At 47.2% G+C, this 25,709-nt stretch overlaps 1 protein-coding gene across 2 annotated transcripts; it reads left to right on the forward strand.

Annotated features, from left to right (window-relative positions):
- Positions 1–789: 789 nt before the first annotated feature.
- Positions 790–25,709, forward strand: xrcc4 (X-ray repair complementing defective repair in Chinese hamster cells 4). 2 transcript variants are annotated; one of them, XM_076029789.1, is made up of 8 exons: positions 790–909; positions 3,006–3,149; positions 4,165–4,358; positions 10,998–11,164; positions 12,188–12,319; positions 13,195–13,331; positions 16,901–17,042; positions 24,660–25,709. In XM_076029789.1, exons 2-8 carry the CDS (start codon positions 3,008–3,010, stop codon positions 24,760–24,762), a joined length of 1,017 nt encoding a protein of 338 aa, XP_075885904.1. In that variant the 5' UTR covers positions 790–909; positions 3,006–3,007; the 3' UTR covers positions 24,763–25,709. The 2 variants fall into 2 exon arrangements, with proteins under 2 accessions (XP_075885904.1, XP_075885905.1); XM_076029790.1 differs by lacking the exon at positions 24,660–25,709 and adding an exon at positions 20,651–21,498.

Below are 25,709 nucleotides of genomic sequence, written 5' to 3' on the forward strand. Positions count from 1 at the left end.
CTCTCGACTTCATGACTGCTAGTAAAGTGCTCTTTCACTCATGCAACTTCTTAAAGCAATTATTGTTGGAGAGAGAGTCTGTTTGCAGAACTCAAATCATACTCTTGCTGTAATCTCTTCATTTCCTCTCAGCAACATGTGGCACACGGCTTGTTGCCTTTGCCCCTCTGACAAGTAAACCAAAACAACTTCCGGGATCGTGTCAGACAACTCGTAAAGCGCAAAACTGTTTCACATGGTTTCTTTTACTGTGATTTCCAGAGTGATTATTAATCATCCAGAGTGCAGTGAATGACTTGACAATGTATAAGTGGAGTCCAGTTATTCTCTCGGGGAAGCTTGAAGTTGGCATTTGCTGACTCTAATTAAAGTACTTTAAAAATTGGCTCCACCTGGAGTACTTCTCAAAACATTCAAATCATGATCTGACATTACACCCTGGGCCTATCACTCCATGACTATGAACGTTTGGATTATGGTAACTATTTGCTTCCATACATGAGCACTTATAGGACACTTGTAAATCTGATTACTATCAGCCCCGCATTAAATGTATTTACAATAGGTTGCAGTAATGAAAAAAGTTGTCAAAAAAACTTGGTAGTATTTCTGCATAAATAAATCGTTTTAAGAATGCATTTTTAAAAACATTTGTCACATTAAAATATTTTTCAGACTCCCATCATTGCATTGTTTTGAGTATGTTTTTTAAATGTATTTATTTGTTTATTTATTTAAAGTTTTATATGTTTGTTTTTACGTTGAATAAATGCTGGACTGTTTTTGACTGATGTCGCTTAATGATGACGTCACGCGTCTAATTTGCTCAGCCGGTGAAGCTCTATGTGGGAGAAAGTAAAGTTAAATTTTATGAAGAGAAGCTATCAGAAGTGGTCGAATAAGCTGGCGGTAAGTTGTTCCCCCTTCCTCCTCTCCGTTTCTCTTTTTTGCCGGAGCCTCGTCTCTTCTCGTGCCGTCACGTGTCGAGGTTTCAGCCTGTGTTTACACACTTGTCATACTGACTGTCGGTGAACTGCTAGCTTCCCTGGCACTGGCTGTACAGTCCGTGTACGAGAAGACAGGGATGGGTGTGGGGGGGGAGGGCTTTTGCTGCTGATTATTATATATTTCCACGGCTTAGCTGGCAACATGTAGTTTTAGCTTCTTCCCAGAAGAAGCTAAAACGAGTCACTGTTTGAAACGATCAGAAACACGTCAATAACTGAAATATACCCACTAGTGATGGACTGATCCGAAATCCCACTAGCACACTGTGTGCAAATGTTCCATGCCTTTTTTTGTTTTGTTTTAATAGTTTTGAGCTTATGACCCCAAACTTATATTATTTTAGAGCGTTCGAAGTTGTTCTAACTACTTAGGAGGTACAGTTCATCAGCCCCATTTAGTTTCATGCTGCTTAACATGTTTAAACAGTGTGTGTGTGTGTGTGTGTGTGTGTGTGTGTGTGTGTGTGTGTGTGTGTGTGTGTGTGTGTTTAAGATAGGTAAATTGAACTCTGTGTACATCTTGTAACTTCTTTTCCGCATCATAAATAAAGAAAGAAATGACAGAGCAGAGAAGTCTACAGCCCTCACTGCTCACTGAATGAAAGGGACTGCCTTGGGTTGATTGATGATCATTGATTTGCTCCAAGTTTTCCTGGGCTGTGCCCATCTGAGGCATCTGCACATCCTACTGCAAAGAAGAAGAAAATATTTGAATGCAGAAAACTCCCCCCAAAAAACGCTTTCCAGTATTTCTTTTCAAAATGAGTGGTTCCTCTGACTGTGCATACATTTAGCCTCGGAGCAGATGTTGAAAGGATGTTGTTAAAGGTGAGGCTGCTGCTGCGCCCGTTCCAAAACATGTGTTAGGATTTTAGCATCCTGCTGTGGCCAGTCATTAGTATTCAGCTGCCATCCATCTACCTGAGATGTGACTTTTGCTCTGCCTCGCTGAAGTGAGCCTGTACTTAGACCTAATGAGAGGTTGCATATTAGTGCATTACAGTGCGTACAGGGCCGTGATGACATGGTTTGCACGGCGTTGGACTCATTATTTTCACTTTGGTCATTACACGACCGACTGGCACTTCGGGAAAAAAAAAAAAACAGTGTTTAGCAATTATATAACCTCTAAAGCCTAGCATGAATGTTCATCATAGTTCAGCGAAGAACGAAGCATGCAACCAACACCTGATCTTTTTTTTCTTTTTTCTTTCCCCAAATTAGGTCACACAAGTTGCAAAATGCAAATATGAATGCTGTGTTCAGCCCTATGAGAGCAGTTATGGTGAAAGACAAGCAAATGTTTCAGGTTTAAATGATCTTAGCAAGTTTAACCCCTTAGCTGAGGATCACGACGGCACATTTCTTGGCGCTGATGATGAGCTGCTGACAGCATGCTGGTTTTTCACAATGAGCTGCTACAGTGGGAGTTAATGCGGCTCTTAAAGAAGACACAGCGGCAGCGACGAGTCTAACTAGCCCAGTTGATTGCTGATGCTTTAAGACATAAATCTAATTCACTGTTAAACTGATATGATGTCACACAAGCATTGCGATTGGCTAAGACATTTGTCAAGGCTCTTGAAGACTGACTTTGATCCAATAGTTGTTTTTTTGTCTGTGCAAAATGTCCATTTTCTGTTAAAAATACTTCAATGGAGGTTATTGTTGTGCGAGTGAACTGTGAAAAGGTTTTTAGAGGCCTCGAGATCAAGACAATAAAGACTGTTCTGTTGTAGTGGATTGCAGCACACTGTAGGTTTTCTACTTCAAAACAACCCATTGTTTTTTTTTTAGAAGGCCACGCCTGCCATTTAAGAAAATAGAATATACACAGACATAGGCCCGCATGACTTTGGGAGAATTTGAACGCTTCATGAATATAAAAGTTGGTCCTGGCCATCAGGCTCTGCGTTATAGACACACGATCTTAACACCAAAAACATTCACACTCCGCCTTCAAAGTCGTCTCCTGCTTCCTCATTTGTTTTGGTGCAGAGATGCACATGTCAGTGCGCCAAGTCAGCATCCCGTCCGAGCCCGACTCGTCCTACTTCCTGCGTCTGGACTGGAGAGGGCGGGACTTAGGCGCCGGCTTCCAGTTGCTGCTGACTGACGGACAGAACGCCTGGAGAGGAGAAGGTGAGCGCTCCTCCTAATTGCCTCGAATTAAACACGCCCCTGCCTCCGCGTGGACGGCCTCACCTGTGTGGCCACACACACGCACACACACACTTTCCTCACCTGGGAACGTTTAGGGCCGGCCGTCGTTGACCCCGTCAGCTGCTTGGACAGCTCCACTCTGAGGGAGATTTATTAGGGCCTGGCAGGGTCCGACTTTTGCGAGATGCTTTGCTCGGAAAATCAGGCGTCCCGGTTGTGATGTCGTCCATCACCTGTGGAGGTCGTCGTCTTTTCCTCACTTCGCGTTATGCAACATTTTCCAGACAGACAACAGCTGTTTAATGACACAGTGCTGTTGTTTTCAGAGCTGTGCTTTTTTAGAATTGAGGAATTAAAACTGGAAAAAAAACAAACAAGCACAAAAACATTGTTTTTTTGTTCAGAGAGAGAGAGGAGTGAAGCAACCCTTTAGTTTTAAATCTTCAATTTTACTTTTGTTGCTTCACTTCATTCTCAGTTCTAAATTGCGACATCAGATCAAACAGCCATCAAAACAAAAAAAAGGCAAATTCTCAGTAGTCCGTCTTGGAAACCGTATATAGTAGCAGTAAATCTGTCCCCATGGGGGAACTGGATTGCAGCAGATCAGAAATTTCAGAAATATATCAATAAATAAAAATACATCATCAATAACCAGAGGAAGAGAAGGAGGAGGAGGAGTTTTAATGCTTCTACTGACCAGCTGAGAGGCTTAAGTTGGGAACTGCGCTGCCTGTTGGGGAGTTTAATGGATGTGAGATGACAGCTTGTGCTTGAAGGCAAAAGAAGAGCAGCCTTTTTGTTGTTTAATGGGGAGGCCATCCTCACGCCTGAAGCTGAGGCTTTCACAATTCCTGTAACTCTCAACTCAAAACTCCATCTTAAGAAGCTGGTCTTCATGACGCCGTCAGCCAGAACCCCAACAAAAGTCAGACTAAATGTCATTTATTTTACTTAAGGAATTGTACTAAATTCTCCAATTCTGTGCCTGCAGTGAGTGCAGCGGAGGTCTGCAGCGAGGCGGAGGAGCTGGAGATGCAGACGGAGCGCTACGTCCAGGACCTCCAGCAGGCGCTGGCCGAGGCGTCGGGGGACACGGCGGCTTACACCTTCAGCCTGACGCCGTCTCCGCCCGACGGCGCTTCCGCGCTCGCGCTGGCCTACGAGAAGGTGCAGAGGGACATCGCGGTGAGTAAACGCCGTCTTGTGTCCGAGCGCCAGAGCGCCAGAGCGGCGATAACAGCCGAGGCTGATCCATGAGCTCAGGACCCGTGAGACAGGAAGTGTTTATTTAAACTCCCCCGCTCCCCTGGCGGAGAAGCCGGGAGGTGGATTTAACAAAGTGCCCGTGTATCCCAGTGTTGCCTCTTTATCTGTGAAATATACTGAAGAAGATTGTTGACGTTGGAAGCTTTCTAATGGCCGTTCACATGACGTCCGCGCCGCGTTCGATGGGAAAAAAAAAAAAAAAAGAAAAAAAGAGGTGACTCCAGACTGGAGCAGTGTCTTAAGAGCCCCAAAGTTAAACTTGTTCTAATCTCCAGGGCCGATCCCAGGAAGTGATGAATAAGGTGTGAAATCTCAATGTTATTGTCGAACCCCAAGGGTCACATGATGACCCAAGTCAAAGCGGCGGGGGCTCATACGATGAATAACAACTGAGGAAACATGGCGGCGGTCTGAAAATGGCCACAAGTTGTTTGTTTTTTTCCGTCGCTAAGTGAAAAGATTTGCAGACATGTAGAACAATTTGCGCATCATTTCAGTCTGCAAAAGATTGATGTTTGTTGCTGTGTTTTGATGGCTACAACCTTTTTTTCCATGCAGATGTTTAAACTCATTAGACGATAAAAATGTGTCTATTATAAGAACAATTACATGGTATATTTATAGCTGTGTGGCCTGCCCACACCACCCAAAGTAGGATTAATTTGTGGTAGGCAGTGGTGACACTGTGGTGGGCCACTACTACAAAGTCATAAACAGCAGATATGGAAAACTCTGCGCTGTGTGCCGCTGGCTGCTGCACTGGACACCAGAGAAAACTGTCGCATTTAGAAAAAAAAGAAGAATTTTCTCTCTATTTTTGACCTTTTTTCTTTTTTTTTTTTTTTAATATGGTTTAACACAGGTTACAATGGATGCTTTTGATTTGGTGTCACAAGTTTTTTTGTTTTTGGTGTCCCCAGGTAATAGATAGCTAACACACGTAAACTCCCTTCTCATTACCTTTTTTTTTTTTTTTTTTCAAATGAGAAAAAATTAAAAAGAGCAGACGGACTGCGTTGAAATTAGCTGCAGTATTTCAGTACAGGCCACATTCTGCAGTGGTCTGAACCACATTTGGGAGCAGTAGACACAGCAGATGGACACTCCACTCACTAACTAAGCACCCCTTATTAATGAATTTATTTTTTGATAAATACACAGTATATTTTATATGCACTGCAGTTTTTGTTTTTTTTAAGAAACAATCTTAAAAAAAAAAAACAACTTGCATGCATCAGTTTTTTGCACTTAGCTGCCGGTCCCGTTCTGTTATTCTATTAAAAAACTTCCTCGATGCACACTAAAAGATGTTGATGAATCACATGTACAACACAGTTGTGTAAAAAGCCACCTCTGGTCTTGTGGCTGACCGAGCAGAAGCGAAAACTGCGGTTATCCTTATTTTTCTTCCTTTTTCTCATCGCCAGTTGTTTCTCGAAGTTGAATCTCACATATTGCTTATTTTGATGTGTCCGCTTTTTCTTCCACTTTTGTCCTTTTTTTTTCTTTTTCTTTTTTGACCTGCTCTATACGCATACTCTTGCATATACACAGGCATCTTTTATACTATTAACGAGATGTTTTGCAAACCAGGATATTAACCGTAGTCATGCATACAGCAACATGAATAGGTAAGTTTCTCTGAGGATGTTAATGCTCAAATTTGGCCAAAACCAAATGTTATTGCAGTAATTATTACACAAATGATTTCAAGGTGAACCCACTCATGGTGGTCGTACATCTTAACAAACATGAACTAAATAAACTATAAAGTGGCCTGAAACTACCTTAGAAAACCAGCCCCCAAAAAATAAATAAATCAGTCTTCGTGCAACTGATTTAAATATACCTATTATATTAAATATTATTTAACAGTTTTCGATTTATGGTAAGATTCATTTTTTCCCCTCTTCAATTTTCCCCACACTAAATCTTACATGCTGTAGTTGTTAGTTGTTACTGGAGGTCATTGACTGGAAAGAAAGAAGAAGAAAAGAAGAAGAAGAAGAAAGAAAAACCCCCCAAAAAAACCAAAAAGCAGCCCTATGAACAACCTCTTCATAATGTTACTAGGTTTCTTTTTCTTGCGAAAAACCGACGAAGACATGGTGAAGCAAGCAAGTGAGCAATCATGTCTCAGGCATTCACATGATCAAACGCACTCGTCGGTCACTTAAACACAAAACCTCTGTTGCCATGGCGGCGGCGCCAAAACGGAAGAGCAGGCGGCATCTGTTGGGAGCGCGGAGGAAATGATTCAGGGCTTCTGCATCTTTGAAAATCAATCTCGTTTTTTTTCTTCTTCTTTTTTTTTCTCTTTTTTTTAGAGAAATGTGCTCGGGTTATGACATCAGGGGCTTGCCTTTCGCTCCGCGTTCCGAAAACAAAACAGTAATTGGCCTGTCATAATGTTATGAGTCATAATGAAAGGCTGGGCCCTAATTCCTCGGCATTCCCCTCTAATGGCAGCTGCCGCTCCGCGTGGCGCGGCACGACACCTAAAGGAGCCCAGAAGTGCATCTCTCGCACATGTGCAGGTGTTACCTGGAGTGGTTTGCATACCGAACGTGTGTGTGTGTGTGTGTGTGTGTGTGTGTGTGTGTGTGTGTGTGTGTGTGTGTGTGTGTGTGTGTGTGTGTGTGTGTGTGTGTGTGTGTGTGTGTGTGTGGTCTGCCACCATCCAGCAGTGTTTCAGAGTGAATCATCACAACTGCATATCTTAGCATCTTCTTTGTTTAAGTTTAAATGCAATAAATCCATCTTGTTTGGCATGGTGGTTAAATATCGGTTCATGAATAAATTGTTAGAAGTTCTGGAAGTTCTGGGTGATGTTGTTGCTTTGCCAAGCATTTTAACGGAAGGAAAAATCAGACTGAAGCATATGGCCAAATAATAGGGATTAAATGCAGCCAAGTCCTGCAGGCTACATTTACATTATATGACCCATTTCTTTTTTTTTTTTTTTTTTTACCTTAATTTCTCCTTTCAAGTGACTCAGATCAGCAATTTCAGATGTTTTCAGATTCAAGAAATAAATTAGATATGACTCCGTCCAAACAAGAAGCTATTTCCATGTCCTTGTCATCGAAAAGGCGACAGCGCTGCTTTCTATTGATTTCAGCCCAGGAAATGACTCTGACTTGACTTGGTGACCCGTTGCCAAGCACGCACGACGAGAAGCACATGATTTGAAAATTTCAACATGGCCAAACTTTACATTTCTCAGATTGCTCTACTCGATCTCAGAGTGACGCATGTGGCAAAAGGTCGTGAGGTCAGGCGCCATGTGATTAAGATTGGTTCATCAACGTCAGCCAGAGTCACAGCCTTTAAAATAACAATGGTTTAAATCAAAGCAACGTTCACAAAGGGCCTGTTTCTCTGTTCTGTGATCTTAAAACAGCGTTCTTGTTTGAACTCAACAAAGTTCAGAAAGCTACGCTGTGGTTTTTTTTTTTTAAATCAGGGCCGACATACACTGGTGACTTTAGCACCACCGTCGCTGTATTACCGCCCACCATCACCTCCTTTAGCAGTAAATTTTAGAGTAGGTGGAGCTGCACTTGGAGCTCTTCCCAAAGTGCCCTGCAATTAATTAGTCTGAATCATTGACTCAGAAATTACCTTTTTTTTTTTTTTTTTTTAAAAAGAAAAGAAAAAAAAGAAGAAGGAGAAAAAAGGTTTGTTTCTATGACAACATGGAGAGCTTTGGCCCGCGTCAACAGTGTTGGAGCCAGCTGGGTTCAGTCAGGCCAACGGCGTCTCAGTCCGGTCGACAGCATCAGACTGAAATCACAGAGTTGAATATTAGCAGTCAGGTTTGTTTCGGCTTTACGAGTTCAACGCTGACTCACGTACACGACAACGACTGCACATGTTTTCCAGGAGAGCCTTGAGGAGGTATTTCCACTTCAAGGCAGCAGTTTTATTTTAACTTGTATTTGCTTAACATTTTCTGTAAGACGGTGAAGTCATGGCTGGCAAATATGAGAGCACAGTAAATAAAGCGAAAAGAAACACATTAAACATAAGATCAACAATCAAGCACACAGGTGAAACCCGGGAGGTGAGCAAAGTGTGGTTGGTAATGAGTTGATACTAGTTGCCAGCTGTGGTGAGTTTGCATTTTTTATTATTTAACCCAAACTAGTGTGAAGAAATATTTTACTCTAAAGATCGGTGTGTAAAGTTTTGTGTTTTACTTCGATAGGGCGATTGATTGGTTCCATCATGTGACTGGTATAATTTGGGGATGGGCCCTGCGGAAAGCTGCCTCAAATGAGCCACTCTTGCAAAGGAAGCCTCGATTTACACGAGCCAATAGGAAGCCAGCCTTGTTTTACACAAGCCAATCAGAATCCTTCTTTTGCAAGAGCCAATAGGAAGCTTTATTTTACGCCAGCCAATCAGAAGCCTTGTTTTATACCGGTCAATAAGAGGCGTTGTTTTGCACGAGCCAATAGGAATCCTTGTTTTACACAAGCCAATCAGAAGCCTTGTTTTGCAAGAGCCAATAGGAAGCCTTATTTTACGCTAGCCAATAGGAGGCGTTGTTTTACACGAGCCAGTAGGAAGCCTTGTTTTATGTGCGCCAATAGGAAGCATTGTTTTATATGTGCTTTAATTATATTTGCTTTATTGTGATAGTATTTATGAATTTGAAGGTGTATTGCACACTCCCATCCCTCCATCTGTTTCTGCAAACCTTAGCTGTTTAGGAACTTGACTGTGTAAACCTTCCATTATACATTGTTAAATACGTTGCTCCCGTTTAAAGTGACGCGCGTGCGGATACTCACGTTTGAACAACGCTGCGGTGTTCAATCAGTGCCATTGCTCTGGGATCACTGGAATCTGCTGCATTGACAGCGTCACAGCTGCTTGTCCTCACGGTAATTGCTGCTATTAAGGCCCGTTCATCAGTGCCGAGGTCGTGCTGCTTCTATCAAAACACAAACACACAAAATACACAAAAAGAAGTGAGCCCTCCCCCCCATCCGTCTGGCCACCAACCTGGTGATCAGTGGCGACCTCTCGATCCGCAGCCGCCCTCCAGTTTTTCTCTCAATAAACGTAGACAACAAAGTTTTTTTTTTTTATCTTTCTTCTTATCCTGTCTGCAGAGGCACGCGTGCACACACACACCCACACACACCTGCAGACGCGTAGCTGTCTCCTCCCCCGTAGGAAAGCCGGTTATTTAGGGAGCCTGTGGTCAGAGAGGTCAGCTGTGATAGTCGCCACTTTGCCTCTTATCTCTGTGTAAACACGGCAGCTGCATACTTGAGGTGAAACTTTGTCTCCGAGGAGGACGGCGGGCCGTGATTGCCAGGTCAGAAAACAGAAGGAGAATCAGCAAGACTGCGCTACCACAGAACTTTTTGACTATTATATTGTAACATGGCAGCTGTGGATATGCATGTCCCTATTGATGATGGTTACATGTCATCAGCGGCTCTAACCTAAAGCTCACCAAATGAAACCTTTCCTTTGTTCTGCTCATTTTATTTTGCTAATCCATCCATTAACAGTTTTGTTTTTTCAGTGTGAGCTGCAGTGCAGCACAGTGTGTAGCTAAACGTTGTCCTTTGCAACATCTACCGCAAAGTCTTTGCTAACCTCTTTCACATTAGCTGGGTTCCCAGTCACTTCCTGGATTTATTCTTCGTGCTTTCCTTGGGGGAAGACAGAATGCCGCCCAATGATCGAGATTTCTGTCCCCCATAATCAGTGTTGTTGGGATTACTCCATAAAAGTAATCCAACTACAGATTACTCCTTAAAAAGTGATTTATTTCTTTGTTTAACTACTTCGTTTCATAAGTAATCAATTACTAATGACTGATTACTTTCGTTACAGTTGCTCAGTGCTTTGAAATGAACTTTATTAAAGTGCTAATTTTGCAATTCCAAATATTGCCTCTGTCCTTGACATGAATGAATGCTTTCTGCACATTTCACAGAACAAACTCATGTACAGCAATGCTGCCTTCTACACGGCCCATATTGTTGAAATAATTAGAAGCACAGTAGTTAAAAGATCTCTACTGTGCAGAGTACTGCTGACTGATTTGTAAACATGGCTTTCAACAATTTATGAGGTTCGATGTGGATATTTTCAAAGTCGTCTGCGACATTGTTGTCTTTGGAACGTTTTTCTAAATTTCAGACATTTTGAGGATAACAAGACTTTTTCAGCTTGCAAAATATTTCTGAATAGTAATGGAATCGTTTTACTTGTTAATGTAATTATGATACAATCGCCAGCTTTGCCACAGTAATCCCTTTACATTACTCGGTTACTCAAAAAGTAGTTTAATTACAGTAGTGGATTACTTGGTAATAGATTACTCACCAACACTGCCCATGATAACCCCATTGGACAGCCGCTGCGGTTATTTAAAGTATTTACTTCTCAAATCAGCAGTATCGGTACGGTCGCTAAGTGGTCGCAAAATTTATCCATGGTCATTATTTCCCTAATTGGTGCTGCAAAATGAGAATTGGGTTGATGGATCTTTCATCTTTTTTATATTCTATTTTTTTGTTTTTGTCCCAGTTCCAGTTGGGCTCTGTCACGCTGGAGGCCGTGCCGGAGCCGGCGGACGCCGTCAGGCAGCTGCTGGTCCACAGCCTGCAGAGGGGAAACACTCTGGAGCAGCACAACCAGCGACTGGAGGAGGAGAACCTGAAGCTGAGTCAGGAGCAGCAGCGCATCGCTTCAGAGTAAACACGACAACAACCCTCTTAGCCAGCTGGGTGTGGCGTAAATGGCGTGTTGCGCGGTGTTGCTTGTTGTGTTTAGGCTGTGGTTTGTACTTGCTTGGGTAAACCAGTGGTTTTATGAGAAGGAAATTCTGAAGCAGGGTTCGCGGTCGCACTGGGAAAAAAAAAAGCAGAAGATTGACTGCTTTGATTTTTAAATCCATGTACAAATTATTTAGTGTCCTTTTGATTGTGGTGTCAAACTGTTAAAGAGCCAATGTCACGCAAACTCCACCCACATTTTTCTGTGTGTCTTATCCAGTCATTCAGCTCACTCAAACGGAGACAGGCTTCATTCTTTTTTGCCACTTTTTACAGCGCACGCCCAAATATGCTTCTCTGGGAATCAGCCCCTCATGATTTCACAGAGGGCACCAATCAAGCTTCTTTCTCTCAGTCTAGTCGACCCGTCTTATTTCTTTTTAAAACGCACTGAACGTCCAACAAAGACTTGGTGTCGGTCTGAAACTAAAACTGGAAAACTTGTCCAACTGGACCTCACACGGGAAGCTGTTGCGTCGTGCGCTTGCCGAAATTCCTCTGCGTGCGTTTTTCCCCGCCGTCAGCGGGGCGTCACGGCGCTGGCGAGGTGAGGGGTTATCGCGCCGAAGCCCGCTCACAGACAGTCAGCGTCGTGATTCATAGGTCAACGTGAAGTTTTCCCGCTCTGTTTTGTTGCGTTTGCGTCCGTTGCCGCCAGCGTCTCTCCAGGCGTGACAGAGCATAGGTTTCAAAAAATAGTTTTCGAAAGAAAATACCAGCTTTGAAGATAATCCTTCGTGTGATTTATTTCCCTGCGATCGCTCCCCCGACTGCACCATTCATCACTGATTAGCTGGAGCGGTGTCACGTTGCTACGTGGAAACACACCACCGCATCCAGGACGGTGGTTTTAGAGAACGAAGGCTCTTTTTTTTTTCCAGTTCTTTGACGCGTGTTTTCTGTGCATGCGTGCGCGCGTGTGTGTGTCCCGTCCCACTGCAGATTGAAGCGTTATGCCGGATGCAAAGAAGCCCTGGAAGCGGAACTCTACTCGCGGTTTGTCTTGGTCCTGAACGAGAAGAAGGCCAAGATCCGCAGTCTGCAGCAGAGCATCGACAGCCTCCAGCGGACGAGGTGAACCGCGTACACAGATTCTTCCTTTCTCTCTTTCTACCCACACGTTGGCGTTTGGCTGGGCAGCTGGCTCGTCCTGAAAACTGACTGCTTTGCCGTTCGTTCTGGATAATCTCAAAGTATTAATCAACCCTCCCAAAAAGTTGACTTTTTTCCCCTTCCTCTGTGTTGAGCTGCATTTTTAGCCGCTCCCAACCTGTCTCTTGTATAAGGCGATGCCACGTCCTGTCTCGGCTCCTCGCTTTGCCTTGTTTATTTTATACGGCATTAAAAAATTAACCTCGGTGCCTGTCTGCATTTTTTAAACACTCATTGATCAATTCAACCGTTAAAAAAAGGCCCAAACTTCCATTTCAATCCATCCATCCATCCACCCGCCAATCCATCCACCCATCCACCCATCAATCCATCCATCCATCCATCCACCCATCCCTCATCCATCCATCCACACATCACCCATCCATCCATCCATCCATCCATCCATCCACCCATCCATCCATCCACCCACCCACCCATCCATCCATCCATCATCTGCTGGAGCCTATCCCAACTGTCATTGGCCGAAGGCCGGGTGACACCCTGGATAAGTCGCCAGTTCATCACAGGACCGCATAGAAAGACCATTCGCACTCTCTCACACACACCTACGGTCAGTTTCCAAATTTGGCCTCAAATGCATGTTTTTATACTGTGGGAGGAAGCCGGAGAACCCGGACAAAACCCACGCGGACACAGGGAGAACATGAAACTCCACACAGAAAGGCCCCAGGCCCAGGATCAAAGCATCAGCGCTAACCACTGTACTGCCACCACCTACTGTAGATGCTCCTGACACTGCTGAAGTCCTTCTCTTCCGTATTCTTTCACACATCCAGCAAGGAATCGGACGAGCGGGGGAACGGGGACACGGCGGAGTCGGAGCGGGCGGCAGGTCCGGATGAGGACGAGTACGGCGGGAGCACAGATGAAGAAGCGGAATCAGCGCAGCCGACACCGGCTGAACCTCAGCCAGGTACGGTTTCATTTCTGACACTGCGAATAGGAATCTTTTCGTCCGTAGCCGACCGGGTTTGGCTGATTCACTCTCCTCTGTCCTCAGAAGAACTTTGGCAGCTCAAGAAGGTTAATTACCATGTTGTTGTTTTTTTCCACTGATGTATTTGTCTCTTTTGGTTCAAGTAAAACTAATCAACAAAATCACACAAAAAAAAAATTCCATCGACACAAAACAAATTCCCAATCTCAGACAATTTGCGTTGTCGTGTCAGAATTCGTTAAAAGGGAGCTCTTCCAGGAACACTAGCTGGCGGCAAAGCGCCGTACGGTCGCGTCATCACTGGAGCGGGAACCTTTACGGATCCTTCACAGGCGGCGCTCGGCGGCGTTGTTTTCACGGGCAGGTTTTAAAGTTGGCTGTCGGAAAGTCGAGCAGACCCGCAGGTGTTTTCTCCGACACCGGGCCAGGGAAAACGTCAGCGGGAGAGAGAGAGAGAGAGAGAGAGAGAGACATTTCTAAATTAGCCTCAGCGCCGCTAACAGGGAGCCGCGCAGGAGCTGGCACACGACGCCAACCCCCCTGAAAACAACTGTGACATCATCGTGGAGTTATGTAACTAACGGCGAGCCCCGGGGGGGGGCTGTTTGGGGTCTCCGCCGACTGACGGCCCAAAACACCTTTCAGCGCAGCAGCTTCCAGCCGTTGACGTCCCACTTCATCAAACCCCTCCCCCGGCCCAAATGGACTTCCCGCTCGGCCTGGACGTGATTGATTAATGTGCCACCAGACGGAGGTCGGACCCGTGAGGTCGGCGCTGTCACCAAGATAGATCCTGACAGAACACAAGTAACCAATCCTCAAATTGGAAGCGGGAATTTTTTCTGTAAGGGAGCCCCCCCGTCCTCCCGATCCCCTGGACCCCCGGCCCCCCCCCCCCTCCGTGTTTCCCCCTTTTCGCTCTGTCTGTTTCTTCTTTCTTTCCACTTTCTCACACACATTAGAGCAGCGGTCGGAGTTGCGCGATACGACAACGTGCAGACGTCCCCCCCCACCACCCACCCACCAACCCCTCCAAAAACCCCCTTCTGCACTATGACCAACATTTTGTTTTGTTTCTGTTGCCACGGCTGTGACTGGAGGACTGTTGCTGGAAAGGCCCGGCCCAGGAGACGGAGGGGTAGCTTCAAGAAATTTGCAGCTCGAGCGCGTGGCTCTATTTGTGGAGTGCACAACATGCTGAGTGTATCCCACTGCTGCTGAGATTGTAGTGTTGATGCACAGGAAGGTTTTTTTTTTTGGTTACATCTTAATCAATTTACCTGTTTACACATTAAATAAATACAGATTTAATGGAGCAATGTTAAACCTCATTTCAAGCTGTTTTCAATATTATATATATAGGAATGAAAATGCAAGAAAAAAAAAATCAGTACGTCATTTCATGACAGTGGCAGAACAGGATCCGCTGCGACGGTTCCTCCTCCTCGGCGACCAAACCGCCGAGCCCAACTCGCGGTTTGAGTGAAACTGGAGTTTGTGGAAGAGGAGAAAGTGAGCGTTGACAGCGAGCGACGGGCTGCCAGTGATCTCCATCTCTGCAGTGTCGAGTTCGAATCGTGTTTAACCAGTGGCAGAAAATAAACAAATACATAAAAATTGACTTGTGGTTGAAAAAAAACAAAAAGAGGAAGAAGAGAAAACCCATAAAGTGGATAAAAGGGTCGAGAAACACCTGAAAACGGTTTTATTTGCTCCCGCTGCTGTTCAGCCGGTGAGTCATTGAGTTTTACTGGCAGCTTTTACAAACTCTGCAGTCTGTGAGCTCTTGCGAAATCAGGGGAGCCCGTTTTGGGAGGCGGGGGGGGGGCCCGGCGAGGAGTAGTGATGATGGGTAAAACATAAAAATTGAGAGAGAGCCATCTTTAGAATGTTGCCACATTTTCCAACAGCCTCCTCCAGCCTCCGGCTTCAGTGCGATCTCCCTGCGACCGTGACGTATTTTAGCCAAAGAGGTTGAAGGAAAAGACGGAATTTCGGAATCAGGTCATCGCAAGAGGAGTTTCTCAAGAGGGCTTTCAGTTCTTCCTTTACGAAAGAAAGCAGAGAGTTGGAGATAGGAATGGCTTCTGCAACACGTATTCAACATCGTCAACGTCGATCTCAGCTGTTCATGCAGACTGCGGCAGCAGGTTTTTACCCGGCGGTTCTGTCTCCACCTGGAGACGAGACGAGCGCGCTTCGCGTCGGCTGCGTCTTTGCGTTTGTTTTTTTTCCCCCTTTTCGCCGGTGACCTTTCGCTTTGCGCCGGGACGCAAGCTAATGTTCCCTCCGCTCTTTGATCCCGGGAGAAACGCGCCCACTCGTCGGCTAATGGCCCGACGCGCTTTTTCAGGTATCCTCACGTTCTAAGGACAGAGGCCGGCAGGGGAGGCGATGACAGCAGCAGTCGGCCAGAAGAAAGACGCTAGCCGCCAGCAGCAGGTGTTGGCTCGGTGCCGACTGTAATCTCTCACGCTGTTGCGGGAATGACATGTTTATCGTTTCGAAAAAAAAAAAAGAAAATGTATTTCACCCCTGGAGAGTTGGGGCGGCTTACGTCACCTTTCGCTCATCCAAACAGTTGTGTTGCTTCTTAAATCGTCTGGCGCACACCTGGTAGAGGCTCTTTTAGCTTCGGCTAATAGCTAATATTAGCATGTTGAGTTGAATGGTAACACTTTACGTGTGTTCGCTGTGTCATTTTGGAGCATATTAGTGTTTGGGCCAAAAGCATCACCCTGCCTCAGGACTGTCACTGGGTCGACCCGCGGCCTCCTTCTGTGGATCCCTGAGCGGTGAAATAGTAAAACAAAGTAAAGAGGTTCCTTTTCCGTTGAGCTTATTTATTACAATCTCGTGCACTGTGTTTAGTTTTAACTTACTGTTTTTATGATGTTGTGTTATATCTTTAACATGAAGTATCCATGCCCCTTTGTGACATCACAAAGGGTGATTTCCTGGACTATGAATCTCTTGAAAAGGGGGGAAACAAGCAGAGAATGGGCTTTTCTCATTTCTTGGGAGTTGGCAGGTAGTTGATGTCGTGAAGGGCGTTTCAGCAGCATATAAACCCTTTAATAACCGGGCCGAGGCCTGTTGAATCAATTAGAGGCCGAGGGTGTTTTAAATACATGCACTCTGGTCTGTTTGCTCTGTAACGTGCAGGGATACGAATTTGTGGTACATGTACAAGTCCCATCAAAAAAGCAGATATGTAATTTGCCCCTCAGCTGTCAAATTTGTTTTACATGTAGGCTGACCGACTGGTTTTCAGAGTCCGAGTTGAGGTTGCTGGTAGCTGGTTTTGTAGCTTCCACCATGAATTTTCACTTTATGTTAAAGAAAACACCCCAAAAACGAGTAAAAAAAAAAAAAAAAAAAAAAATCCCACCTGTTGACAGAGTTCACAAGTGATAACTGTGCTGCCGTTACATCCGCACTCAAGTACACTTCTTTCTTTTTAATCTTTTTGTGTCTAGCTCACGAAAAATGCAAAAGAACCAAACTAAAGCAAAAACTCAAAGCGTGACTCATTGTGTCTTTAGAGTCTCCCACCGGGAGCCCGCTGGACGGCAGCCTGAGGGACATCACGGACGTGGCTCCCTGTCGCAAGAGGCGCTTTCGTCACCTCGGGGCTCCCGACGCTGCGGTGAAAAAAGCAAACCCGCCGAGCTCCCACAGAAAGAGGTACGTGACCGCACGGCTGCGCCGCCCCAAAAGAGAAAAAAAGAAGGGAAAAAAAGAAAAGAAAAAAAAAAACCCGAACCACCTCGCGGCCGCCACGTGTGGCGCGCGCTGCCAGCCTGTTTTGACAGCGTGTGAACGCTCGCTCCTCCTCCTCCTCCTCCTCCTCCTCTTTATGGTTTGTACGCACGTCTTTTACAGGCTGTCTGGCTCTTCGTACAGCAACCCTCAGCTTTGTTCATTTAACCAGGGTGTGACACCCCCCCCCCACCCCCTCAACCCTCCTCTCCATCTCCCCCAGCCCGAAATAAAACCCAGAAGCACCCAAGTCGTCCCCTCAGTTGGGCTTTATTGCCCTCAGTCCAGTTGGTTCCTCCCTCATTTACAGAAATGAATGTTTTTGGGCCGAAGTTGCTGTTTGGATTCCACGCCCCCCCCCACCCTCACCCTCACCCTCACCCTGCGGGTGGCTTTGCTTTCACCCCTTTGTCCCTTCCCGTCTTTCTCGCTCCTCCGTCGCTGCCTCAAATGGGAAAAGCAAACGGCGTAAAAGTCCCCGGGCCAGAGATGCGTTTCAGGGTTAATGACGCCCCAATCTGCCGGGACTTTCTTTCGGGCCGCACGCAGGAGCGGCCCGGGCCCCGGGCCTCGTGTTTGCTCAGTGGGTCGGCCGCTGGTCGTAAACCCACCGGTTTACCCCCGAACCGCTCGGTAAACACGCGTGAGGAATGCTGGGAGAAATGCGGCGAGGTCTTCTTTTTTTTGGGGGGGGGGGGGGGTCCAAACGCGAGTGTTTACCGAGCGAGACCGGGGGTCTCCCGAGTTCATTCACTAAAAGCCCGGATAGACGCCGACCTGGAACCGTTTTGCGAACCCACTGTAAACAGTGAAGACAAACCAGGCAATTGTTGTTGTGTAAATGACCATTACACAGCCTACAAACCTGCGCAGGCCGCAGCTGCCGATGCGCCGAGCATCCAGAAATCTGCTCGTGAGCTGTTTTTGAGTCTTTTCACTTCGGGCCTTCGGCGGCTCGGGAGGAGGTTTTTCTTCTCCGTCAGTGTTTGCTTTGCTTTGTTCCACAGCTCGACAACGAGCTCACTTGCAGGGTGTAACTGGTGCCTGGTTAATTGATCAACACTTCCACCACACATTTAGTCGCTGGGCACAAAGATTAAGTCTCTGATCTCACTGTTGATTAATGATTAACAGATGCATTTGACCACCGCCCAGAGCCGAGTCTTATGTCTCAGCATTTGCAGTTACCTGTAGTGCAAATTATGTAGAGACACCAAAATTATGCTCTTAATTCTAAAGTTGTTTTTTTTTAAGTGATGTCCATGAAATTTCAAATTTGCTGCATTTCGAAAACAGCACAACCTGGGTCAAATACATTATTATTGCTTATGATGGTGTGTTCAATTGTGGTTATTTGCTCACACTCCTCACATTGAATATCAGTTTTTGTTCAAGTCGTGACTTGAGAAGCCCAGTGAGCAGGGTCAGATTTCACTATGCAAACTATACAAACTAAACAAAAAACCTAAATCTTTATTTCAGGTCATTTTTGTTTTTCAGTTGAAAATCTAAACTTTAATCTTAATATATTTTTCTATAATTCTCACCCAACTGGGCGAATGGGACGAAAAAGATTGATGCTTATTGTATTTTTTTTTTTTCTATTGTCATTAAAGTCATTTGGTCCTTCACTGCACATAACAGTGGGTCAGTTCCTGTTTAATCAGAACTGCTGTAAGTTTCTGTCTCACTTGTGTTTGTTAGTAGGAAAGCAGGGGGGGGGGGGGGTGTGGGTGACCTCGCTCCAGTTTCCTCTTCCAGTGTCCACCTCCCCTCGCTCGACCAGCTGCACACCTTGAGGGCGACCGGATTCACCTTCACAGCAGCGGTCCTCCGGGACGGAATATCAGATCTGGCCCACTTTGAGTTTGCCGGTGATTGGAGAAAAAAAAAAAAAAGGGCAGGCGTTCTCCTGCCGCTGCTGGTCCCTCTCCTTCCTTTCTGTCTTCCTTTCTTCCCTTCTTCCGCCGTGTTTTGTCTGTTCAACCGCGCGACCACATGCTCCCTGGCTTCGGGGCAGCGGAGCAGCTGCTGATGAGCAGGCTGGTGGAGTTTGGCCTCTGGAGAGAAAAAAAAGCCCCCTTTTTTTTTTTTTCCCACTGTGGACTTTTACGAGAACACACAGCACCACTAATGAGCGAGCGGAAAACATCAGGAGGCGGCATCAAGTAAGCGAAGGCCAAGGATATTATGAAAGACACCGCCCCCCCCAAAAAAAAGTTGAATATCCCTTTCTTGTCCCCCCCCCCTCCACACTCATTTAGTGATGTTTCTGGTATTTTCTGGCAGCTCGGTGATCCGTATCGCCCGTGCAAAGTGTCGAAGCGTTTTCCAGGCGGCTTCGCACCACTTGAGCAATCGGCTTCCTCTACAGTGCGCTCAAATGAGGAAGCCGCTGCCGCCGGCTGCCCTGAAAAGCCCCAGATGAGAACGAGGGATGAAAACAGGAAGTGGCTGGAAAAGCCGGGCGCCGCCGCCCCTGCCGCGATTAGCATCGACGCCGCTGTCGGCGGCAGTTTTGTCTGAGCGGGGGGGGGGGGCATTTTCACAACCGAGGGAACGCACGCAGCAGTAACGGAAGCCTCGAGGAGCGGGGGGCCGACTCGACACACTGGCATGAAAAAATAAGTTGGGTCACCTTTGAAACATTTCTTCACTTCGCCAAACACTTTCAATGGGCTCTCTTATGAGAGAACTGCGGAAATCAGTGGAGGAAATTAAGGAAAATTAAGAATTTAGGAAATGTTCCACGCGGTGGGTTGGGTTACTCGAAATGTCGAAATGTTCATTTAAAAAAAAAAAAAATCAATGTTGGGCTCTAGTCTGTTGTGATTATCCAGTCTTTTATCGACTCTGGAGAGAAACTGATCAGTTTGTGAAGAGACCGTGGTGTTCTGCATGGACGGGATGGGAACGCCGTCGCAGCCGCTTCGATTCGAGCTGCAGGGACGTCGCACGTCTATCCCGGCAAAGCAGCCCTGCCAAAGGGGGTTAAGCGAGAAAACCCTCTAATTGGCTGGATATTTGTAAATGCCGTTACTCTTGAGACTGGACGCGGCTGTGCACTGGGGGGGGGATTTACTGGGAGGTCCCGGGAAGTGCACTGTGGGGGGGCGGAGAGGAGGGGGGGGGCAGAGTCGGATCCAATTATGCAACATTCTTCTGTCCCCGTCCTTCTGCTGGTTGCCCCCTCGGTGTTTGGCGGGAGGGGGCGGGGGGGTTGTCGTCTGCATATCGACAATAAAAGTCTGACGGCTCTCGTCCAAACGTCCAAATCCTCACAAAAGCAGCCCTCTTGTTTGCCATGCCAGTTTCTTTCCCTTGGTGGGGGGGCACAGCTGCTCTCAGCGGGTCGGTGGCCGTGCCCATTGTCAGGCCTCGCTGCCAGATCTTGAGCGGTAAAAGAGCCGATGAGCAGCTAGCTACGGCTGGACGGATGTTTTGATCCCTCCCCCGTTGTTGTTGTTGTTGTTTTTTTTATCACTCAACCCGCTCACCTGGCTCTGTTGCCTCCGTGTTCCCTCTGCACGCAGGTCATCAAAAGAGAGGAGAAGAGAGAGGAAGGGAGGAAGAGAGGAGGAGCGGAGGCCCACCGAAGCGAAGGGAGAAGCTAATTGGAGCTAATACGCTAAAGGCGACGAAAGGCGGAGTTGATTTGTTTTTCTAAAATCTGTTTGTGGTTCAGGATGCGCAAACGCCCTGGAGCAGTGTTTGTGTTGAACCTCAGTAGGTGCAGTTGCTTCGCGGAGCTCCTGCAAGTCCCATCGCCGCGGCGAGCTCGGCCAGCTCGCTATCGTCAGACCTTCGCGGGAACCAGAAACGGAAAGGTTGTCGCTCGCTGTCCAGGTTCACATTTTGGGGGTTTTGTGGAACGGGATAATCTCACCCTGAACGCCGGTGTTTTTTCGGCCACCAGTGGGATTATTTCCGCTCCGTTTCCCAGAAATCCTGTTCGGCCTGTCACATCAGCGGACTCCCCCCTCGAACCTACAAAGGCCGTAAGCCGCAGCCGCTAATGCTAATGGGAATCCGAGAATCCAATCAGCCGTCGGTTCGACTGGTTCCAGTGCTGGGTTTTTCAGCTGTTTTTCGGGGTCACAATATATGAGTCTTTTTCCTTGAGCGGACAAGCTAAGCTACAAACAGTTCATTAGGTTGCTTCAGAAGTGCTGTTTCTCCCCCCCTTAGGACAGCATTTGGCATGTTTAGAGTCCCATTGGAGGGTTTTCTTTTTTTTTTTTTTTTTTTTCGGGGCAATGCGAAGCCAACCATGACCCGACTTTGTATTTCGGAATTCACCCTTTCATGTCTGACTCAGCTAATTGCCGTTTCTTAAGAAGATGAAGACTTTTTGCGGTTTCTCTCGTGCCCGTGTCCGTCCGCGAAGGGCGGAAAAAAAGCGTTACTAATGTTTCGCTCTGATTGGACTCTGAGACAAGTGTCCTCAGCATGTGTTTACGGACTCGAAGCCCCCCCCCCACCCCCCGATGAAAAGAAGTGAAACACATGCGCGTTCTCTTTTTCCCTCAACAAACACACAAAACACGCACGCACAAAAAGCGGCTCTGCAAACCATCAAGCACGGCTCCCGGCCACGCCGGGTAATCACTGCAAGACATGTGACCGGGGCCGGGGCCCTCGTCCGTCCTGAGTCCTTTTGATTTCATCCCTTTCCGATGTGATCCGAGTCGGGGGGGGGGAAATGTAACATTTGAGGAGCGCAGAAACGGAGACGCTGGATGTTTCTGGGTCCGAGCGCGTCTCGTTCCCGGTGGGGAGGACAAATTGAAAGCAGTCTCGGGCAAAAACCTCGAGACGCTTTTGAGTATCGCGGGATGGAACTGCTGGATGTGAAAGGGATGAAGGCGCGTTCCAAATTGAAGCGGGTTCTCCCTCCGGCCGGTGTTGCCGTTTCCTCTGCGGACCAGTTGGAGGGAAGCGCTCACACCTGCGCCCGGCGGCTCCGACGACGCAAGCCGAGTTCGCAGAGTCGTTCTCGAGACCCTGGAAGACTGCTCTACGCTCCCAACATGAACAAGTAGCCGCTCACCTGGGCGACTCTCCCTGAGCGGCTCCGCATCCCGATGCTAAGCGTTAGCGTCTGCTCGCGTCCTCCTGTGCGGCAAACCCTAAAACAGCAGAACTGGGCGTAGTTTCTTTCGTTGAAGCTGAACCAAACGGGCTGAACCCCTCCCCCCCCAAACCCACTCCCCCTCAAACCCACTCCCCCTCTACACCTGTTTAGTTTCTCAGCTTAAAGAAAATCAAAAAAAAAACAACATAATTTGCAGCGCAGCTCGGCGTGGGGGTCCTGACGCCCGGGCTTAACCTCACCCTCCGGGGGTTGAGACCCCCACACTTACCCCCGACGCCCACCCACCCCCCCGTGCCTGCCATGTGTCCCGCAGTCTCCGGTGGTCCTCCGTGGCAGGGACCCCCCACCAGCCCCCCCACCCCACCAACCCTCCCCTTCTCTGGTCGAACACGTCTCCTGTTTCCTCCTAACTGGTTCCAGCAGTGCCGGTGTGTGTGTGTGTGTGTGTGTGTGTGTGTGTGTGTGTGTGTGTGTGTGTGTGTGTGTGTGTGTGTGTGTGTGTGTGTGTGTGTGTGTGTGTGTGTGTGTGTGTTTTGTCGTGCAGTTGGTAATGATTTAAAACAAGCTCGGGGCCTCCGCTCGCCTCTTTTCTCTCACCGCCACTCAAAGGACGGACGGACGGACGGCTGGGAGAGGATTCCCTGTTTTTTGAGCTCCTCAAAAGAGGCGACGCGAGGCTCGGGATCTTTTTGCTCTTGGTTGTGCTCAGCCGTCCGAGTTGGGAGAGAAAACGGCCCGACACTGAAGTTTCAAACGTTTGGGTGGTTTTCATAACGACCGACCCCAGCGAGAGGTCCAATTGATTCCACCCATGTCCACCAGAGCTTTACAAACAGTCGCTCCTGCTGGGATTCATTATGTTTATTGAGACCACAAGTCCCTCAGCTGCGGCCTGATTTCCTCACAAAGCCTGTTGTTGTTGAGATATATATTTATATATTTATCGTGTCCACATCTGTGAGGTTAGTCCGTCCGGTGTTAATGAGCCCGCCATCATCTCCGCCGTGTCATAGCTGTGGCTCACAATATCTGCTGGAGGAAAAAAAAAAACTGGCGGTTCGTATTTCTGCCAGCGATCGTCTTTGACAGACACGTTTTTATTGCCGCTCTCACTTCTGTTCTTGGCCTCCGGCAGCTGCGATGAATGAAAGGAGTCGATCGACTCGGCTCGTTCGGAGCAACTCTAGCGCTGCAAAGTGAGACAAGCAGCAGGTGCAAATCTGCACCAAGTGATGGGGCCGCGTCCCCAGGAACGCAAGCAGCAGGATGGAGAGCAGTTCTCAAGTCAAGTGTTCAAACAGACAAAGTCAATTATCTCCCCTCGGAAGTTCTACCTGTGTTGTTTTTCTCCCTGTCCAGTACAGAGCGGCATCTGTTGTGAATTGTTGTGAATTGTTGCGTATTGAGGAGAGACCGTTTGCTGTTCTTGAATTTGGATGATTTCTGTTGTCTGTCTGATTAAGAAAATAAAAATAATAAAACTTCCCCCGCCACGTTATTCTAGTCCTCTGGCCACAGAACGCCACCAGAGCGCTGTGTTGAGCCGACCACAGTTTAGAAACACATCTTTCCAAGGTAGATCTGCGACAATCAAGGACTCAGGAAGTGGCTGATGCAGCTGCTCAGCAGGGTCAAACTGGACCGACTCGGCCTAAATCGGCTGATCTCGCCGGCCCGGTCGCAGGAGACGATTAGCTTAGCTTGCTGTAGTCAAAGTGCTGGGGGAGCCAAATCCCAGCCGCCCCGTGCTTTGAATCTGGGGGTCGCACCAGGATAAGACACCGACTTCACTGAGATGACCCTCACGCCTACAGACAGTGTAGACTTGCTGCAGACACGGTGAGACCCCGGCCGCCACCAAAATTCCTACAGCGGGGCGAAAAAAACATGACGCAGGGCGACGGTCGCGTCCAGTGATCTTATCTAGAACAGCAAGATTTCCTTCGCTAATTCCCTCAACTCCGAGCATCATGTCCTACAGTTGGCCTACTTTTTTTTTTTTTTTTTTTTTTGCCCCATCAGTCCCCCGCAGCCACCCCCCCCCCCACCCCCACCGCCTTGATCTCCTCGCGGCCTCTTTTCTCCGCGACCCGCTGTGCATCCTTCATCCTCCCCTTCATCCGCTTTTAGTGTGAAATTTTTTTGTTGGTCGACCCCGCAGACGGCCGCTGTGCGTCACACGCGAGCGATCGTCCGTCCGTCCGTCCGCGGAGCCGGGGCCTTTTACGTGGGTTAAAACGCACGCGCTGTTGAGTCACGCACACTCACGCACACACGCAGGTATGAAGGCCGCCCATGTGTTTCCAGTCTCGCTCCTAACAGCCCACATGATGCACTTCCCGTCTCAACAGGAATACTCTCCTGTAAACCAGCTTCATTAGCCCACTGACCTGTCCCCCCCCCTTTTTTTCTGTTTGTGTGTATGTGTGTGTGTGCGTGCTGAAAAGGTCCGACCCCCCTGCAGGATCCAGTAAGCGCCAGACTCCCCAGCGATCTGCAGATGCTGCAGCAGCAACTTCGGAAGCCGAGGACCTGTTTGAAGACTTCTGACCCCTCCCTTCCAAATAGGAACCTTTTTAAAAAAAATGCACTAATTTATTTTTTTTTTCTTAAATACGTAATAAGATGTCACATTTTTAACGCCGCTGCCCAGGTGGCGTTACGCAAGCAGCGTACCGAGAAGTGCCGCGTCGTCTCTTGTGGTTCCGCTCAGGTTTGAATGTTTAGATTGTTTTAAAGGGGTTTTGAAAAATTTTTAAACAATTATTCTTTTCGCGACGGCGGCCCCTGAGGGATCAGGCCCCAGAATGCTGAGAACCACCAAAGGATGGAGGAGCAACGCCACAAGCCCTCCTACCGAGGCATCAATCACCGCCCAACGCTAACTAGACCCAAGTCAACATCATTAGTGACCGCAAACGGCCCCTTCCTCAACCCCCCCTCCAAGAAAAAGAAAAACAAAAAAAAAAAATCTTCATTAGCTTCGGCCGTAACAACATCCGAATGGGCTGCCAAAACTTCCTGCTATCCAAAAATGACGAGTCTTTGTATTTTGAGCCGCCAGTCGGTTGTTTTTCCACGCTAATAGCCGCCGGGGAGAGAATTAGCTGAAGGAACCTTCAAACGTGTACAAACGCGACGACGACGACAAGCGCGACGCCCTCTACAGGAATGATGGGAGAAATTCTTTTTAAGCGAGGATCATTTTCGCCTACTGCCTGTGACTGCCAATATCAATGTTGTGAATCAAAGTGGAGCACGCTACCCTTCTGCGACACAGCGACGATTCTTTTATCTATGATTTTAACTGTAAATGGTCTTTTTTAAAAATAATAATAATAATGATAATATTAATAATAATAATGTGTGCCATTCTTATGCATTTGAATCTCTGGGAAAATGGTTTACTTGGTTTAACGCACTGTACAATGAACTGGCAAAAATAGTGTTTTTAAAAGTGTCTTTTATTTTATGTCGTCCAAATAAACTTTTTTGAC

Source organism: Nelusetta ayraudi, unplaced genomic scaffold (genome assembly GCF_046127955.1).
Source record: "Nelusetta ayraudi isolate G7.1 ecotype Tasmania unplaced genomic scaffold, CSIRO-AGI_Nayr_v1 ptg000026l, whole genome shotgun sequence".
Taxonomy (NCBI): Eukaryota; Metazoa; Chordata; class Actinopteri; order Tetraodontiformes; family Monacanthidae; genus Nelusetta; species Nelusetta ayraudi.

What these genes read in the sequence shown, in the direction of transcription:
- xrcc4 (XM_076029789.1), top strand. Translation starts at nt 3,008, where the DNA reads ATGCACATGTCAGTGCGCCAAGTCAGCATCCCGTCCGAGCCCGACTCG. An exon ending in AGGTGCAGAGGGACATCGCG is followed by an intron (nt 4,359 to 10,997) that starts GTGAGTAAACGC and finishes TTTTTGTCCCAG; the next exon opens with TTCCAGTTGGGCTCTGTCAC. An exon ending in GACAGCCTCCAGCGGACGAG is followed by an intron (nt 12,320 to 13,194) that starts GTGAACCGCGTA and finishes TCACACATCCAG; the next exon opens with CAAGGAATCGGACGAGCGGG.